The sequence below is a fragment of the Mytilus edulis genome, chromosome 4 (genome assembly GCF_963676685.1).
Source record: "Mytilus edulis chromosome 4, xbMytEdul2.2, whole genome shotgun sequence".
In the NCBI taxonomy this organism is placed as follows: domain Eukaryota; kingdom Metazoa; phylum Mollusca; class Bivalvia; order Mytilida; family Mytilidae; genus Mytilus; species Mytilus edulis.
The window spans coordinates 54829074-54850460 of NC_092347.1; the positions used below are offsets into that span (position 1 = coordinate 54829074).

Consider the following 21387-nt stretch of genomic DNA (forward strand, 5'->3'; position numbering starts at 1 on the left):
ACCTCAAAGCGGGTTTCGTTAGATCTCCCACGCGACATATCAGAAACAGGAGCGATGAGAGATCGGTTTTTAATTAGATTGATAATACAGTTACTTTAAAGTGGAGTGCGGGGGAATTATTTTTCACATGGTGGCCTTTTATAACTGTGCGGTTGCCTATATATGATTTCTTACATCCACTGCATTTAAACGCTGATGGATAGCTGTCTCATTGGCAATCACATCACATCTAATTTTATTTCAACTTCTATTTTGCGTCTGGTATACTGTAACATTGTTTATCTTTTGTACGCATTTCAAGGAGTCCTCTTCTCGGAAGCCCGAGCAAAAGCCCTTGGTCCGCGATAGAAAATTTAAATACGAACTCGTATAAGATAGACCAAATTTCAACTCGAAATCTTAATTAATTTAAATAAGACTTAAATTCGAATCTCACTCAGACTCTACCTCAAAAAGAAACTCAAATTCAAAGTTGTAACTATAACTCTACTCAAACTTGAAGTTCAACTCGAATTCAATGCTAACTAGAACTTTAATTTTAATAATGGCTTGAAATCGAAATCGAAGACTAACTCAAAGTTTTACTTAAACAGTAACCCTAACTTTAATTTGAAATCTTATTCGATGGATGGCCACACTCATCCAAGGCTCATAGTATACAACATGGAAATATATCTAAAAATAGAACAGGTTTTTTTTCCGAATTGGTCACGTGGTTTTACCTCATCAAGTAATGGGATATAACCACATCAAAGAATGACAAGATCACATCAAATAATGAAACAAACACATCATGTAGTGTAAAATCGTCAAATTTTGAAACATCATTACGTAATGTTAAAACCATATCAAGAATAGGCAAGTGATCATTACGAAATAACAAACCCACATCATGTAATGAAACAACAACATAACGTCAAGTCACATCCACATCAAGTAATGTTTAAACCACATTGACTAATGACACAACCACATTAGATAATGGTGAAACCACATCGAGTTATGACAAACCATATTGAGTAATGACAAAACCATATTGAGTTATGACAAAACCATATTGAGTAATGACAAAACCATATCGAGTAATGACAAAACTATATCAAGTCAATACGAAACCATATCGTGTAATATCAAAATATCAATAAGTAATGACTATTCCATATTGAGTTGTATCAAAACATCATTACGTAATTTCAAAACCATATTAAGTAATGAGAACACAACATACAGTAATATTAGAGTTCCACATAAGACAGCTGTGGCGTTCCATAGAAACCTGTGGATTGAGTTTAAGCTTTTAATATTATTGCCATTTGATAATAAAATTAACGGTACCAATTTTCTTGCACCAGATGCGCATTTCGACAATACATGTCTCTTCAGTGATGCTCGTGGCCAAAATATTTGAAATCCAAAGCTTATATAAAAGATGAAGAGCTATAATCCAAAAAGTCCAAAAAGTTTAGCCAAATCCGTGAAAGGAATCGGAGCTTTGCATGAGGGAGATACATTCCTTCATTTATAATAATTTCTATCATTTTGTAACAGCAAATTTTAAAAACAAAAAATCCGTATTTTCATGCAAGTACCGAAGTACTGGCTACTGGGCTGGTGATAAGGGACTTTCCGTTTTTTGTTTTCCATCATGTTCTGCATTATTGTTTTCTTTTTACTTTTTGAAACAGGAATGTCCACGTGTTTCACTGTCAATTAATGTTTTAACAAATGTGCATACCGATGTACTTAAAAATATTTAAAAATTGATGTTGACATTGGGGAGGAAATTATGTTTTTGTTTCTTCTTCATTTCTTTGCACCGTTACCACATACTGACATTGAGTAACCTATAATGGATATGACAGTTGTTTTCCATTCTCTTGATGTGTTTGAGCTTTTAATATTGCCATTTGATTAGGGATTTCCGATTTGAGTCTTCCTTGGAGTTCATTTTCGTTGCTATTTTACTTTTTCGATGAGTTATATTAGGGAGCTACCATTTGATTTTTATGGGGGGGGCTAGGATGAAATTTGAAAAAAATAGGCAGGACAGGAGTTTTGAGTAAAAAAAAAAGGCAGGATGAGACACTTGCAAAAAAAAAAAGTCAGGACGACAATTTAGGTAGAAAAAAGTCAGGAAAAACTAAAAAAAAAAGGCAGGACCGAACAGAGTGAAAAATAAAAAGGCAGGACAGAGATTACAGCTAAAAAAAAATGCAGGACAACATTTTTCATCCTAGCCCCCCCATAAAAATCAAATGGTAGCTCCCTTAATGGTTATTGTCAATAAAATGACTACCAATGCATGTAAGAGTAACGTTTTCCATGTCATACCGACCTTACGTATTTGAACGATGAATTTCTGGATTTAAACATAACTGCAAACACTTACAGCTGCTAGGTCAACAAACAAAACATCAAGTCTGGTAAAAGCTAAGTGCAAAGCTATTGGAAGAATTTCATATGACGTCTATAAAAAACACTTTGATTCATTTGTAAGTCCTGTTGTCAAAAATAGCTTTGCAATTTGGGGCTGCACGCATTTTCATTTATTAGTACGATTCCGCCGAAAGCATGTATATTTTTCATTGGTGTAATTAAATACACACCCATCCCATTTGCCATGGGAGACATGGGATGAGTTTCAATTACCATACACATTGGGCAGTTATTTCATACACTTGCAAAGATTAATAGGCATGGTGCCAGATCGTATTCACAGGACACTATTTATATGGGCAGATGAAATCACTCTGAAACATAAAATGTTTGATATAAGGAGTATGTTGTTGGTATATATCGTATTTGCAGTTTCGAAAATTGTAGATTGTTGATTTAGTTCGGCAAAAGTATAAAAAAAAAACTATGTAAAGACAACCCGCCAATTTAGGGCAATAACTCCAGAAAATATTATTTAAAAAAAAAACTTTTAGAAGGAATGTAGGTGGTTCTTCATAGTCCTTTTTACTTTTATAAGATTTTCCTTGATTATTTTCAAGATAATACAAGACTGTTTACATTTACACTAATGCAGATTTGTTTCAGGTTACAGTTAAGATAAATTTTTAAGTGATGGTATAAGCTAAACAAATAACTGGTTTAATTTTTTTCATTTTTGTTGATGTGTTTGTTTGTTATTGTTTTTGCTGGTAACTTTTTTCTCTCTGATCTTTTTGTCCAATTTTTTTACAAGGAAATGATTTGTTTTTAAAGTCCTTTCTTTTACTATTCACCGTTATTGTCTCGTGAGACTAACGCTGATGTAAAAAAAATAACAAAAAAACTCTTTTTTGCTCAATCTGGTCGTAAGGTATTTTATTTTTAACTGAGTTTCTTCCGACTAATGGTTTTTGCACGTTATAAAAAAAATAAGATAGAATGATATTTCAATATAAGCGGTTTAATCTTATGACAATTTGAAAAATAAACAGGAAAATAATGCATTATATACTGACCGGCTTTAGAAACGCAACACTAGATTATTCTTTTCAATTTTCATTTTTAATTATGCATTTTTTTGTAAACAAACTTATGAATAGAAGGTTCTGTCATTACTTAAATGTTTGAAAAAAAAATGCAGTTCAAAAGTTGAATTGATTACGTCATTTTCGATGTTCAAATATTGTGGTATACACTGAAACCCTGGTTTTCCCCTTAGCAATGAACGGTGTCACCGTCAAAAGCAATGACTGCCTGTAACAAACGCCAAAATGATTGTCAGACAGGTCAACCATTTCTGTTCGGCACGTTTTGGTTTCTGTTTTGCACCCTCTGATTTTGCAGTTGTTCCACCCATTACAATGTGTTTTGTCAATTATGCGGTTTATACTTTAAGGCTCTAAATGTTTTTCTGCAGTCGATTCTTTGCCAGTTCAGTTAATGGGAAGCATTTATGGCATAGTGCAAAGTTTCATTCATCAATTTGGTTAGCAGTTGACGTTGCGGCCGTAGATATGTCTCACAAATGCCGTTGTCTAATCAAATTCTATTGACGTTGCATTGTCACTACATGTTGATTTAGTCTTTGATGGTCTTCAACAAATCCAGTCTACCGGTATCATTGTCGGAAGGACAGTAAGACGAGTTTCTGACGTCAATTTGTTGTGTTGCAGCACGTTCACGTTTTCCTGTTTGCAGAATTCCAATGAGTTGATTCAGCTTTTCATTCCTGAGTTTTAGCAATATGGAGATGCAACATTTTTTAATAATTAAAGTGTGTCCAAGGATTGAACGAACTGTTTTACAAAGAAAAAAAACCGGAAAAAATCTTTTATTGGCTCGAAATTTCTCTTTCTGAAATTTCGTGCGATCTAAAAATCTGGTATGTTCAATAACCACAGGTAAGTCAGATGTTTATTTTTCGAAAGGGAAAGACATATGATGAGCATGAATAGTAGTTGTATGAGGATCAAACATTATTTGGTGAAAAAAAATCTACAAAATGAGTGTTGCGTTTTTAAAGCCAGTCAGTATATATCTAATCTAATGACAATTCTATCAGGGCAAATTTACTGTATATGCATTAGTTAGATAAGTATAAAATTCGGGTTATTTTCCGTTTTTGAGCCTCCCACCAACTTAACTTTTGATGTCTATCTAGTGCCCACACAGGAACTTAATCCTTAAGTGGGGCAGATGGTATTGTTTTGACGTCGCAATTACTTTCAGTTGTCGATGTTTTGTGACATTATCGTGATGTATATATTTTTTACTTCATTTACTGACGGTTCTTTCAAGACAGCTAGATTCAAGGCCGCAGTGACTAGTTGTGAAGTCCGCTTTTCAAGTCGATGATAACTAATAGATCTCAGTGACATAATCTTATATAAATTATATAACCCTCATTGGAGTGCATTCTTGAATCACATAAAATAGGATAAATGAATAATATTATATAATATTAAAATAATGAACTGAGCAAAGCTTTATGAATCATTTTGTATCTTTTGTAAAACTTCTTTATAATGGTCCCGTTCCTCCTCTGCTTTCACTCTCGCTGTCCTTTCTTTCTCTTATTCTTCTTTCATGTCCTTCCGTACACATATATTAACGGCTGAAACAAACAAAAAAACAGAGGTTTAATTGACACATATCTAAATAAAGTACATCTAAAAAAGAAAATATACAATCTATTTTTAAACAAGTTTTGTGATTTATCTCGATCAGTTGATATGTTGAAGTGCATTAGACATTCACATTTACATGTCATCATATTTTACGACAAAACGAGATGATTTCAGATTCTCAATTGTAAACTTTCAATTTCTATATAGCAACATTCCACCAGCGCCTGCATACGGACTACCAGTAATCATCTCAAGTTGATACGACATTCCAAAGCTTGTATTTCCTGATATTATTTTTTTTTATATAGAGTGTTGCTGCTCACAAGGTAGCTATTAAACCAAAAGTTCCAAATGGAGAAGTTAAAATCATCTCTTTGTAAGCTTTACGGACGCCCATCACGAGTTGGTAGACACTTATGGAATATCCGTTAATATCTGATATGTCCCTAATGTCGTAACTTCAAACCTTCCCCTTTTCTCGAATGTGACCTATCGAATCATACGTATTACCGGATTAGTATACGTACAAACATGAGCAACACGATGTGTGTTATCGCTTACTTATCCGGAGCACCCGACATCATTCCCTCAATGTTTGGTTGGATTCTTGTTGCTCTATGTTGTGGTCAGTGTATTTATTGTCTGTTGTCCTTTTTCTTTTTAAGCCATGGCGTTGTCAGGTTATTATTGACGAATGCGTTTGATTGTCCCTCTGGTATCTTTCGTCTCTCTTTTACAGTTGTTAAACAAAATCTTATAAACAAAACATATTCAAAATAAACAAATATTGTAGTTAGCTCTATCAAGTATTGTCTTCAGGAAAACAAAATCAAAAGACCCAAAGCTCAAAAGCAACTCTATATGTCATTCTTAATACAAAAAGAAAAAAATATATTCGTTTGTTGATAGAGGATATTTGCCACATATTTGTATTTGTCAAGAGAGTATATTTATCACAGATGTGTTTGTAAAGAGAGCATTTAACCACATATTTTGTTAACAGAATATCTTTTCCACATATTTGTTTTTTAGCAGAGAATTTTTACCACATTTTGTTAACAGAGCATATTTACCACAGATTTTGTTAACAGAGCATATTTACCCTTGATTTGCATGTTACGAGAACATATTTACCACAGATTTTGTTAACAGAGCATATTCACCCTTGATTTGCATGTTAAGAGAACATATTTACCAAATATTTAATCCGTGCAAGTTTACCACACATATCTTTTTTAACAGAGCTTAATTACCACACATTTAAGTGGTTTTTTTTTAAGAGAGCTGTTCATCACATACATGTATGTATTTGTTCATTGAGCGAGCATATTTACCACATATCAATTTAAAAAATCTCCATAGTCGCAGAAGGATCATAAGGATTACCACATCTCTAACTGCTCTACTGACTGGTGCAAACGTTAGAGCCAGATCTAATATAAATGACAGTAATACTATAACGGCATCAAAAACCTAAATAGAAATGACAATACTGAATTATTACATCTCTAACGGTGTTCTGATTGGTGCAAAGTTGAAACGTTAGGACCAGATCTAATATAAATGACAGTAATGCATACACGGCAACAAACCCTAAATTTTAAATGACAATACTATAGTATTAATGTATGGACTTTTTCATATTGGCCCTGTAACATGCCCAAGGTGTTAATAATGGCCAAGGATGGTTGTAATGGCCCTGAGGCAACGCCGAGGGCCATTACAACTGTCCGAGGCCATTATTAATATCAAGGGCATGTTACAGGGCCAATATGAAAAAGTCCATATATTGATACTTTTATTAACCAAATATAAAGGCAACTTCATTCAAGAACAGTCTTCGAGTCTCGGATCCAAAATTATACGGTAGCTATCCACAAACTACAACAGGACCAATACAGAGAAGCCCGTTTCATAAAATTTTTATTAAATGGTTTTATTCTTCGATTAAACAAAGAGTAAAAAACTTACCGTGAAGAAGATACAGGAATTTCATAGCTGAACTTCAACTTGTCTTTTCGCATTCAATTTCGCATGGAATTTTAGTCAACATTGTGACTGTCAGATGTAATTTCTGATTTCTCATCCAAGTACTTAATTTTATGCTATTAAAATTCATTTCATCTAGCAAATAAAAAGTAGCTGGGAAGAATTAATCAGACAGTAAAGTCTGCATAATGCATTCTGAGGATTGAACAACGGAAATGAAACAGTGATCGTTCTCGAAAAAGGCTGTGAAATATTTCCGTTTCAAGTCGTTACAAAACAATGTTAATGAACATCATTTATTAAACTTATTTTTATGATATTAAGTTTAAAAAAGAATAAAAAAATGTCACACTTATTTACAGAAATAAACGACATTTTGTTTTAATCGATATCCCGTTTCAACTGTTCATAATGCATGACTGTGATTTCGTAATGCACGGGTGTGGTTTCGTAATGCATGACTGAGATTTCGTAATGCATGACTGAGATCTCGTAATGACTGGCTGTAGCAATTTCTCCGTTCATAATGACCAGATGTCGAAATTTTCCTTTTATAAAGCATGGGCATTTCTGTACATATTGTAGTAAGTTGGTTAATAATGAATAATAACATCTCTAACGTTGTTACTGATTTGTGCAAACGTTAGAGCCAGACCTAATATAAATGACAGTAACACTATCACGACATCAAAAACCTAAATAGAATTGACAATTCTTAATTTTTACATGATTTTACATCTCTAACGGTGTTACCGATTGGTGCAAAATTAGGACAATGATCCAATAGAGAAAAAAGAATGTTATAAAACACAAAACACAAATAACAAAGTTGTCTAAAATAAGGTAGAGTTATTTTTTCGGGGAAAAGGCTAACATTAACAAAGAAAACCAACAAAGTTGCAAGAAGAAAACAATCCAATTGTTGTTGATATGAACTTATCATTACTATATACATAATAAAACAGTTTTAGTTCAGTAACTTCCGAGTACTCTTAGATCTATTAATTGTTTCTTTAGTCTTCCAGTTAGTTGTTTAGTGCTTCAAGCATATCTGATCAGTCAACAAATTTCATGTTGTTTTTTTATAGTTCGAACTGACTGTGTGATGCTACACCACTGTCCATTTTGGCAAGGGTGCTCATAAACATGTTAACCCCAATCACATTATGCACGTACCTGTCTAAGTCATGTGCCTGTAGTTCGGTGGTTGTCGTTGTCCGCCACATTCTGCATATGACTGTTCCAAGTCAGGAGCTTGTAATTCAGTGGTTGTCATTGTCATTGGTTATTGTTTGATATATTTGTTTTTCATGAATCTGGTTGTTGTTTAGCTCGTTTGAACTGTTTCAAAAAATGCCATGTTAGGACCAAAAGGTAAAATCACAAAAATACTGAACTCCAAGGAAAATTCAAAAAGGAAAGTCCCCAATCAAATGGCAAAATTAAAAGTTCAAACACATCAAACGAATGAATAACAACTGTCATATTCCTGACTTGGTACAGGCATTTTCTTATGTAGAAAATGGTGGATTGAACCTGGTTTTATAGCTAGCTAAACCTCTCACTTGTATTTTCAACTTACGTTGAGTTTATCTTTAAAAAATTCCGCTCCATCAACAATAATTCTTAAAGCAATCTGAAAGTTAGAAAAAAATAAAATCACAAAAATACTGTACTACGAGGAAAATTCAAAACGGAAAGTCCCTAATCAAACAGCAAAATCAAAAGATCAAACACATCAAACGAATGGATATCAACTGTTATATTCCTGTAATGGTACAGGCATTTTTTTATGTAGAAAATGGTGGTTTTGGTATGTTTTAATAGCGATAAACTTCTTATTTGTACAATAATCGTATCAAATTCCATTATATTGAAAATGATGCGTGAACAAAACAAACAGACGCAATAGGTAAAAATGTCACAAATAGGGGTACAACAGTAACACGAACCCTACAAAAGACTGGGGTGATTTCCGTAAGGGTAAGCAAATCCTACTCCACATGTGGCACCCGTCGTGTTGCTCGTGTTATTACAAAGCCGGCAAATAGAAAACAAATAAATATACCAAAACGGCCGGAAATAGTGGTCAAGGGATCTAGATTTAACGCTTGATGCAAAAAAAAGAAGAAACATGGGAAATACAAATCAGCATTTACAGAAATAAATGGGTAGTGGCCATTTAGCAAATCACTTTCTTGATTTGGGACATACACCATATAAATGGTATATTCAAATAGTGACTGGTTTTATTTAAAGGCTCACAAAATGAAATATTAATTACCTCAATTACGAAGAGACAGATCAAGGAAAACCCAAAGTAATGAAGTCCATTTTCCACGTTTTTATGGTTTTTGGCTTTGGCTTCTTCAGTTTCTCCTGGTACTATAGAAAATAAAAATAGATAATAAGCATGATATTTTTCAAGCATTTGAAATATTTTATATCGACCACTATCAAGTAAGACTCTGAAAGAAAAAATTCTAAACCTATAATAATGTGTGGAATATCAAGGCGACGGTTTTTTTATGTAAATTTTAAGATTTTTTTAAAGGTTAAATAACAAAATAATATCGAATTCCAATGAAATTTCAAAAAGGTACCTTAATAAATGGCACAATCAATAGCCCAAACACATTAAACGAATGGAAAACAACTGTTGTATTCATGGGTTGGTATATACAGTCATTCCCTTAATATGTAGAAAATGTTGGATTTGTCACGTATTCTGGAATATTATTTTCACTGGACTAAATATTACAGCATATGTTCCTAACGGGGAAAAAATAGAAAATAATTTTTGCTCCAACAGGAACAGTTATTATGACATTGTTTATAACAAAGTTTGTAGTGGAACGTCTGTTTGGCAGAACAAATATACGCTGACAGATTAAACCTGGTGTTATGGCTAGCTTAACCTCTCACTTGTATGACAGTTGCATAAAATTCCATTTTGACATTCGCAAACCTTTATCATTTTGACGCATGTATCAAATAAATTGTACACCTTTTAATGCTGATGCGAATTTCAACCGATCTTCAAATGGTTTCTTTAATAAATCAAGATTAACGGACTTTTCTCCTATGTATCTCTATATAGATTGAACCGAATGATGTTCTTGTATTGAATAGGGAATGTGAGTTGGTGTTAATAAGTCATCGGGTTTATTACATATGGGATGACATATGATGAAATATGTCTATTTTCTAAATTTGCATTGTGAGTTACAATCGTCTTGTCGACACAAATGTAATAGCTTCCCATCGTATTTTATTGATATTTTATTTTACTTACCTGGTATAACATTCAAATCAACAAGTAACAACATCAGTATTATGAGAGCATCTAATACTATCAAAACAACAACAAAAGCATGGAACAATTTGTTTTGAAGAATACAGCCAAGCTTGTCTTTCCAGCTGCAAATAGAAAAAAGCCAGACTTTCTAAATATAAATAAGATGTGGCATGAGTGCCAATGAGACAACTCTCTATACAGGTCACAATGTAGAAATAAGTTATAAATTATTGGTCAAAGTAAGGCCTTCAAAATTGAGCCTTGACTCACAGAACAGCAAACTATAAAGGGCTCACGAAATGACTAGTGTTTAAAACTCAAACAGGAAAAACAACGGTCTAATCTATATAGAACAAGTATGTGTCCAAAGTACACGGATGCCCCACTCACATTATCATTTTCCATGTTCAATGGACCGTGTAATTGGGTAAAAAATCTAATTTGGCCTTAAAAGTAAAAATATCAACAAGAGGGAACATGTGTACTAAGTTTCAAGTTGATTTGGCTCTAACTTCATCGAAAACTACCTTAACCAAAAACTTGAACCTGAAACTCACACTTTTAATTTCTATGTTCAGTGGACCATGAAAATGGGGTCAAAAGTCTAATTTGGTTTTAAAATACGAAAGATCATATCATAAGGAACATGTGTACTAAGTTTCAAGTTGATTGGACTTCAGTTTCATCAAAAACTACCTTGACCAAAAACTTTAACCTGAAGTGGGACGAACGGACGGACGAACGAACAGACGAACAGACGGAAAGACGCACAGACCAGAAAACATAATGCCCCTCTACTATGGTAGGTGGGGCATAATAAAAGAAACGAGAAGCACGTATGAACCATACCAACAAACGACAACCACTGAACAACAGGCTGCTGACTTGGGACAAGTGCATAAAAATGCCGTGACTCTAAATGTTTAAATATGCGCAAACCTAACAAGAGACAGTAATGTAACATTACAGCATAAAAAAACACACTATGAAATATCAATAGAAGGAGCTAATCTCGATTAAAAAGACATTAAAACAAAATCAAGTAAACATACACATGTCCATTTTAATTTGTGTTTCCTTTTTTACCTTTTTAATGAAAAATTCCGAAAAGGGAACAAAAATCCAGAAAAAGGTTTATATACATCGCCATCCATCGGTTGTCGTCTTCATATTGTTCAATATCATTAATACAAGATTCATATCCTACCATTGGCATGTTAATAAGGCTCCCAAAAGAAAAAGCACTGATGGATTGTCCTAGAAGCACATTTTATTAGACTAATAATGGTCTATATATAAGTGTCAGACACCTATGTAAAAGTATTGATCTGCCTAGTAACTTTATTAATTTTAGTAAATACAAATTCAGAAAATGTTTACTTAATTGTTTAAAAGTATCCTATGTTAAATCTTGGGAGAATGCTTGTAGCCAAAATAGCCAAGGAAAACTAAGAAAATATTGTCAATTTAACACATCTTTTTGTAAAGAAAATTATTTAGATATCTTGAATAATTTTGATTTGACAAAATTCAGGATTTCATCTCATAGACTCAAAATTGAAACTGGGAGATATTTCAAATTAGAAGTTCATCAAAGAATTTGTGTTAAATGAAATTTAAATAAAGTGGAAGATGAACTTCATTTTCTTATAGAATGTCCTGTATACTCTAAGGATAGAGACCTATTATTTGATCTGATATTTAAAGAATGTAAAAATTTTTACTCCTTAGATATGGTCAATAAATTTATTTGGTTATTAAACTGTGAGTCTATTAATATTTTGAAACAACTTGGCCATTTCAAAACACCTGCCTTGGGTAAACATTTATTATATAACACTGGGATACTGTTAGCAATATTTATAATGTCTAACTTTAGCATACTGTTTTATTATTCTACTTTATTGTATTTGTAAATTGTAACTTTATATTGTCATATATGTATATGCACTATGCCCCTTGAGGGTACCTCTTATGGAAATAAAAGATATTCTATTCTATTCTATTCTATTCTATAAGCAGTTACATTTATTTCATGTTTGAAACGGTGCAAATTTTTAATTTGATTTGACTTTTACCAAAAGAAGCATTGTAGCAAAGGAGAAGAATAATTGTGGTCTGAGGCCCGATAGTTATCAAAGGCACCTTATTATTATTTAGTACGCCAGACGCGCGTTTCGTCTTTATAAGACTCATCAGTGACGCTCATATCAAAATATTTATAAAGTCAAACAAGTACAAAGTTGAAGAGCATTGAGAATCCAAAATTCCAAAAAGTTGTGCCAAATACGGCTAAGGTAATCTATGCCTGGGATAAGAAAATCCTTAGTTTTTCGAAAAATTCAAATTCAAAGTTTTGTAACAGGAAATTTATTAAAATGACCACATTATTGATATTCATGTCAACACCGAAGTGTTGACTACTGGGCTGGTGAACCCTCGGGGACGAAACGTCCACCAGGAGTGGCATCGACCCAGTGGTGTAAATAGTTATCAAAGGTACCAGGATTATTATTTAGTACGCCAGAAACACGAAATAATTGAATTTAACAGAAAGGAAACAGATATCGGACTTTGGAAAAAGGGAGAGAGCTTTTCATACCTTTTATGAAATTCTACATACATAATATCTTTGACAAAAAATTATCCTACAATAGTTCACAAGCTGTATATGCCCGCGATTTCGCGGGTGTGTTCTAGTGTTATCATAAATTTAGAAATTTATCCAACCTGAATGGATTTGATAAAATAATGATATTTCGCCTCAAACTTTTTGTTGTTATGTAAGGATAAAGTTAAAATAAAATAAGAGATTGTGCTGCAATGATGTTCTTTTCTTTTATGCTTAAAGGACTGATTGATAAAATTAAAATTAGAAACGAGGAATTGTCAAAGAGACCGACCAAAGAGCAGAAAACACTTAGCCCAATGCCATCAATGGGACTTCAACTCAGCAAGAAAAATCCTGCATTCTGAGGTGGGCTTCAGTTGGCCCATGAATAGTAATGTATTGTAGTTCAGTGGGAATGGACGTCAAACTCATAAACATATAAATGAACCAAAAAAAAAAAAAACGGTTCCTGACTTGGGACAGGCGCAAAAATGCGGCATTGTTAAACATGTTGAATAAGATAATATCTCATCACTCCCCTATACCTCTAACAAATGTGAAATAAACAAACACAGTTTAAAAGAAGTCCGAGTCTAATGAAGGAAAAGGTAACAGAAATACAAAGCAAAATAACAATTATCAACATGAATTAAACTAGAGGCTCTAAAGAGCCTGTGTCGCTCACCTTGGTCTGTGTGAATATTAAACAAAGGACGCAGATGGATTCATGACAAAATTGTGCTTTGGTGATGGTGATATGTTTGTACATCTTACTTTACTGAACATTCTTGCTGCTTACAATTATTTCTATCTATAATGAACTCGGCCCATTAGTTTTAGTGAAAAATGTTAGTAAAAATTTACAAATTTTATGAAAATTGTTATAAATTGACTATAAAGGACAATAACTCCTTAGGGGGTCAATTGACCATTTTGGTCATGCCATGGAAGTATTATATTGACTACTTCCATGGTACAATGTAAGTAACAGGGAGATAAAAGCATTTTATTTTTTGTTTGAACCAAACATTATTTGTCCATTGACCAAATTTGTTTTGCTTTCACCAGCTTTGAAGATGATATTATCAAAGAATTGATAGAAAACAGCACAGAAGCTTGCTTTCTAGCTCATCAGGCCCAAGCATCATGTTAGGCATTGCCATTACTAAAAACCAATAAATAAAATTGAGAATGGAAATGGGGAATGTGTCAAAGAGACAACAACCCGACCAAATAAAAAACAACAGCAGAGGGTCACCAACAGGTCTTCAATGTAGCGAGAAATTCCCGCACCCGGAGGCGTCCTTCAGCTGGCCCCTAAACAAATATATACTAGTCCAGTGATAATGAACGCCATACTAATTTCCAAATTGTACACAAGAAACTAAAATTAAAATAATACAAGACTAACAAAGGCCAGAGGCTCCTGACTTGGGACAGGCGCAAAAATGCGGCGGGGTTAAACATGTTTGTGAGATCTCAACCCTCCCCCTATACCTCTAACCAATGTAGTAAAGTAAACGCATAACAATACGCACATTAAAATTCAGTTCAAGAGAAATCCGAGTCTGATGTCAGAAGATGTAACCAAAGAAAATAAACAAAATGACAAAAATACATAAATAACAACAGACTACTAGCAGTTAACTGACATGCCAGCTCCAGACTTCAATTAAACTGACTGAAAGATTATGATTTCATCATATGAACATCAGGCACAATCCTTCCCATTAGGGGTTTAGTATCATACCATCATAACATATATGAGAAGAACATAACCCGTGTCATGCCAACAACTGTTTTTAAAAAAAAAAAAAATGTGTTTAGTTCCGATGCAAAGACCTTATCAGTGACTCAATATTAACGCCAAAATATGCAATCTTTAATGACTTGACAACAGTATCGTAATAAATGTCTTCTAATCTGAGGATCAATTCAACATTTTAAAGTGTTTTACTAAATGATACTGACAAGCCACCACAAAGATATATAAATAGAACCATACAAATAGTTAGCAAATACTTATAAAAAAAGATGTGATATGATTGCCAATGAGACAATTCTCCACAACAGACCAAAATGACATCAAAATTAACAATTACAAGTCACCGCACAACCTTCAACAATGAGCAAAGCTAGTGCAGCATAGTCAGCTATAAAAAGGTCTCGAAATGACAATGTGAAACAATTCAAAGGAGAAAAATAACAGGCTTATTTATGTACAAAAAATAAAGAAAAAAAGAATATGCAACACATAAACAAACGACTACCACTGAATTACAGGCTCCTTATATCATGTTCTCAGATATCATCTCCCAATTTAAAAAAAAATCACGAAAAATTGAACCTATTATGTGTTGCTCTCCTAGCTATAAAATGTATCCAAAATCAAAGATGTGGAACATATTCTATCATAATCATTTGGTAACTAATGCAATTACTGTCTCTTCCATGCGCGTCTTGAACATAAAATCTAAATATTAAATAAACAATACTCCTAATGCTCAGGTTGGTTGTCATCGTGCAACACAGTAAATAACACATATAGGAAAATCATAGAACTCTCTTTTGTCATAAGACACTGTCAAACATTCAAACATACTATCCACACTCATCTGTGTCCACACTTGTACCATTATAAAAAAAATATATATACGAGAATAACATAGCCTGTATTATTGCAACAACTGGTTTTAGAATAGATGTGTTTATTTTAAGTCATAAATTGCCTTAGTCGTATTTGGCACAACTGTTTTCAATTATGTGTCTTCAATGCGCTTCAACTTTATACTTGTTAGGCTTTCTTACTCTGAGCGTCACTGACGGGTCTTATAATTTAGACGAAACGCGCGTCTGGCGTATCAAACCACAAGCCTGGTACCTTTAGTAACTATTCATTACGATGCAAAGACCGTACGAGTTACACAATGTTAATTTTAAAAAATGCCATCTTTAATGACCTGACAACAGTATCGTAACTATGTCTCTTAAAAGAGTCTGTTTAAAAGGTTTTGATAGTTTTTGAGGTTAACGATGACCCGTTTATGCCTTGCATACGGAATATTACCATAAAAGATGGATTGTGAAATACCTAAAGGTTTAAGATGTCTGCATGTTGATTTATATTTTGAGATGTCGTTGTAACGATGATAACATTAAGTAAATGATTTGACAAGTTTGTGATATCGAAAGCCCTGGTGTATTATATATCAATAATCAAGAGATTCTTTTTTAAAATCAAATACGTTTTTACATACACGAATGAATTGAACAAGTTGAGATATACAAATACAATAATATGGTACCGATCCTGTATTTACAAGTTGATGAAAATTTGCATAAAGGCTATTTTAAATCTGATCAAATCAAATATGTTATAAAAAATATAACTTCATGTGCTACTTTTTGAGTAAATTGAGGTTCAAATTTCAGATATTTCCTCAAAATATGGATTTGTGGACATATTTTTCCTTTCGACAGAAATACATAACTTTTTTGTTTTAAAAGATAAACACGATCTGTTTTTTGTTAAATTATTTGTAATTTGTGTTATATAAATATTGCATAAATTTGTACATTTTATTTTTACAAATAACTAAAATTTATCAAATGATCATGATTGTAGGAAAAAAACGTAATTTTTGGCTGTATATTTATCAAATTTAAAAAAATTGCTCTATTTACGTTTTCATGAAAATTGGTACACATAATCTTCTCACGAGTTCATTTATGAGAGCCAATACTAGTATTTTAAAAAGATTATATCTAAAAATGTTATTATTTATTTGTATCATAATGGCAAATATTGTTCAATCTCTCAAATTTGGACAGTTATTGTTTGAAGCAAGATTAAAACTTAAATTTTCTTTTTTGTTTTTACATGCATTTTGTACAGTTTGTTCTGTGCATTGCACATACCTGTACTGTAAAGCCGTTGCCGAGTAAACTCGTGTAGAACAGTCTAAGTGGACGCATGTCATGTCAATATTATTAATAATGGTGGGTTTTTTTTTATTGGCGCAATTGTTTGTTGGTGGCCGATCTTTTGTAATACAGTTTTTTAAGTCCCATCCTTTGCTAAACTTTGGCGATTGAGAGCTTTATAGATGACACTCATTTAACACCTGTCTAGTGTTTTAAAGAATACATATACTGACTTATCCATGGCTTTCAGATGTTTGTTTTGTTTGGGTTGCTGTCTCTTTGGATTATACCCAACATCTCGTTTTTTCATATGCGTTATATATTTAAAATCTTATTAAACGAAAAGAACTGTTTTTAATACTGCAATTTACCAGATGAAAATGTATCATTCTTACCTTTTATGAGAAACGTCTTCGTTGTATTCCATATTCAAAACATTTGTCTTTGTTATGGGGAAGAAATATTTATGACTACATCATGCATAGGTAAAATTTAACAGTGATAAGGGTGATTTATTTCAGGCCAAAATTAAACATTACTTAAATTGGGTATTTTGAGGTATAGTTTTGGTGCATAATATTTATCTTTAAACCCCAAGTTTATCTATCTACATTATTTCAAATAATCTTGCTTTCATGTATCGGTATATATCTGTTTTCCTTTAAATGGACCCGCTTTCTTTATCTTTAATTGTATATTTAGATGCATCCATTTTTCTCGTTTGATTTATAGTCTGAGATCCGGATCTTCACAAGGAAGTGACAAATTCGTAGATTTACCTTGATTTATTAATTATTGATTTTTATTGTATTGCTTACCTATTAAAATAATATACTATGAAAAAGACATGTTCTATCGATAAGTATCTGTACCGATACAGTGTTAAATGTCTTCCTTTTTACACCATAACCCATGGTGGTGCTCCTACTAAAGGAGGGAGATACGGAACATACATACATACATGCCAAAAAATGACTTACATGTCCCCGTCTTTCCACCAACAATACGATATGGTCCACATTTAATGGTCGCACATTTTCTTTAAAATTTGAAACTGATATAACTTGAAAAACAAACAGTCTTATTTATTTACTCACATGAAACAAACCGGGATTCGGTATTCAGTACGTACGGAAGCTGGACGGTATTTATCTAAACGCACTCAAGAACATCTGTATCGTTTTAAAAGACCCAATAAATTCAAAAGTATCATTTATCAACACAATTTCATATAGCAGTCCTAAGTATGAAATCGTTCAAATTATAATGGCATATTGTTATTCTAAACTTTTTCCTAAAATTGATCGTCCTGAAGATCATAAAAAACATTTTATTAAAATAAATTATGTCAATAAAGGTTTTGATTATGTTAACGACCATTCTGTTAAAGAACAAATTCCTGGATATTTTGATAATACTGAGCTCCCTCTTATTTGTTATATTTACAAGAAATCTACCCGGAAATTTGTGTTTAATTATAGCCAGTTAATATCAGTGAAAATACACCTACTTCATGTAATTGCAGTAATTCCAAATACATTTATGGACCCATTTCCCATGTTATAACAGGAGATCTTAACATCGTTTAAGACCGAGAGTTGAAATCTTTCCTCAGTAAAGGACCTAAATATCGCCAATTCAATTATAAACATTGTTGATATACATATTGAACATTTTAAGGAACATTTTACTCTTAACAATAACCACAATAAACCTATTTCTCGTATCAAACATCAACTAAAAGAACTAGCCAAGGAATTTGTTTCTGTCCCGGCCGATAAAGCTGCTAATAATATTATTATTGTTTGACGTAAATTTTACATTGAGGTTCTACAAAAAGAAATCACAAATTCACCAACATTCCAACTGACTCAATTTTCAGAAAACGACATCTGTAACAAACATAAACTTTTAGCTACCGCTTTACAAGCAGAAACAAAAACAATGAAAGTCCCAACTATGTACACAAAACACCTTACAAATATAGATTTATTTCGTCTTCAAGCCATTGTTCCACTACTAAATTATCTTTTCTTCTTACCAGTACACTTGGCACAATCAAAAACCTGATAATAAATTGTTCAAATAAGGCCTTCGAAAATAGTGGAATTAATTACTTTTGGAGTGTCAAAAACTCGTTGGAAGTACTTGATAAACTGCATGCTTATATTGGTGATTTTGAATCTGTTCAAAGTTTTGATTTTTCTACCCTATATACCACATTGCCTCACATTCTCATTAAGGTAACACGATACCGAATAGCACATCTCCCGATTTCCAAAATTTTTGGCATACGTGTACTTTGAATCGAGTTACATCGGAATATGTAATAAAAAATGGGGGTCACCATTTTTGTTTTTTTGTAATTTTCATAGGAAAATGTCAATTTTGGCGACAAATTTACTTAGATATATAGGGGAAATGCCTTTTTTCGGCTTACCTTTTTAGATTTTCGAATGGATGGCTATTTTCTTATATACGGAGAAAAACAGAAAACTAACATAATATCCAGGATTCCATAGTGAATCCATACACGTATAGAAACTCATATGTCACCATCCTTGTTTTTGAAATAAATGGCTTCAAAGTTGATCGATAGGCCTACAATTTGACCAAAAACGTGTGACGTTATGGTGTACGGAATATAACGTTATTCCTTTTCAGGGAAATGGAGAAAAAAAATATGTGTCGGGATCTGAATGAGTATATTTTATTTTCATTTCCCCCTGTCGACTGTCGTAAAGTTCCTAGTAATGCAATATAAAATTCTACTGAATCAGATATTATTTTATTTCGTCCTGCACATGGAATTTCACTCATATGAATTATTATTAATATCGTCTGATTTTCACATCAAACGAGCATATTCTTGAAACTTGCGTGAACAGCTTCCATGTGAATCTTATGATAAAAGTTCATGCATAAATCACCGGAATTTTGTACACGTTTAATTCACGTAAATATTTGAAATAAAATTATTTAAATAATATCTTTGTTCTAAAATTTGATTAAAACCATAAAAAATACCTTCAGAGTTTTGGTAAGTTTACGTGAAAATTAAATGAAACATTTCACGTGAGATTCATCTGAATTACTGATTGTTAACTCCATCATATTAGACAATGGTGGTATCATCACTGTATCCCGTGATGCAGAAATAGAGTATTTTAAAAAATTGATTCATTTAACAGTTTTTTAATTGCTCGGTTTGATGGTTGTTTAACGTTCAGTGGCAAATAGTCCATGCATGTTCGGGACGATACAATATAATTTTGAAAACAGTTGTTTATAAACATGATAAAAGACACATTTGATGCACCAGTCAAAAAAGGTTAAACATTATGTTATTTGTGAAAATTATGAGGAAAAATAATGATCCTGATAAAATACACATTCCAAAAAATAAAATAAAACTCCAAGAAAAATTCAAAACGAAAAAATCCCTTATAAAATGACGAAATCAAAAGCTGAAAAACATCAAAAGAATGATAAACAGCTGTCATATTCTTGATTTGGTACATACAATAGATGTAGTATAGTGTACGCTGCGTGGTGTAAATGTGTTACTTGTTTGCTCAGCAAGTCGGACAAACCTTGCAAACTGTTAATCCGAATAATTCAGTCGTTATATTCCGCTTACTACATTAAGTAAGTAGGAGAGATCGATTAAGAGGAGAGGGACTGAATTATTCAGGGTTAGCAAACTGTATGCAAAATTTCACAAATTTCAACATTCTGTCATTTGTGAAAAATTATTTACAACAAATCTTGAGATCATATATGCATTCTTTATATAAGTAAAACAACTGCGAAATTTAAAAGTTCCAGCTTCAAATTCAACATGTATCAGATGTAACGGAGTCTGTACTCTTTGTGCATTTTTATTTTTATCAAAATGCCTAATCCAGCAACCTGTCATGAAACAAAAAAGAAAATCCAGACGATATGCGCACCTATAACATAAGCAGAAACACCAGGTACATAGTTTTAAAGCTGAAGCAAAACGACTGTAGTCCTAAATAATTAGCCGAATTAACCCTATACATACTAAGTGCGGGATTAACGGTCGAACGGACAAATGTTAAACAATATGATGATACGTGCTCTATAAGTAATTTGGTGACAATGCATATTTTTGAATATGCAGTTAATATAGTGGAATGGTAATTTGGAGATTTGAAATGTAGTAGCAATGTAAGAAGGCTAGCATTTCCGTCATTTCGTCTTTGGTGGAAAGTTGATTAATTGGAAATTTTACCGCATCTCCTTATATTTCATTATGGTTTTAATTTTCTAGAGAAGAGCAAAAGTTTTAAGACTTAAACTAATATTTACCAAAAGACTGAAATGTTATTGTGACAATTATACTACACATACTCAAAATTTTCCAACGTTTACTAAAACTACAAATAAGAAGTGTAAAGATACTATTCCAATTAGCATTAGACTCGATTTTATTGATGTCTTTGGTGTTGATGTCGTTTAATTAATACCCAGCTGTT

General features: G+C 32.5%; 1 protein-coding gene across 1 annotated transcript; it reads right to left on the minus strand.

The window, feature by feature from the left end:
- Positions 1-4876: 4876 nt before the first annotated feature.
- LOC139519960 (voltage-gated hydrogen channel 1-like) lies at positions 4877-17421 on the minus strand. Its single transcript, XM_071312275.1, has 6 exons — positions 17281-17421; positions 10348-10472; positions 9337-9437; positions 8635-8688; positions 6398-6536; positions 4877-5050 (listed from the first exon to the last, which is right to left on the minus strand). The coding sequence occupies exons 1-6, from the start codon at positions 17310-17312 to the stop codon at positions 5010-5012; spliced, it is 492 nt and encodes a 163-aa protein (XP_071168376.1). The 5' UTR covers positions 17313-17421; the 3' UTR covers positions 4877-5009.
- Positions 17422-21387: the final 3966 nt, after the last annotated feature.

What these genes read in the sequence shown, in the direction of transcription:
- LOC139519960 (XM_071312275.1), bottom strand. Translation starts at nt 17,312, where the DNA reads ATGGAATACAACGAAGACGTTTCTCATAAAAG. An exon ending in TGATTTGAATGTTATACCAG is followed by an intron (nt 9,438 to 10,347) that starts GTAAGTAAAATA and finishes TATTTTCTATAG; the next exon opens with TACCAGGAGAAACTGAAGAA. An exon ending in ATTTTTTAAATTGATATGTG is followed by an intron (nt 5,051 to 6,397) that starts GTAAATATGCTC and finishes TGTTTGTTTCAG; the next exon opens with CCGTTAATATATGTGTACGG.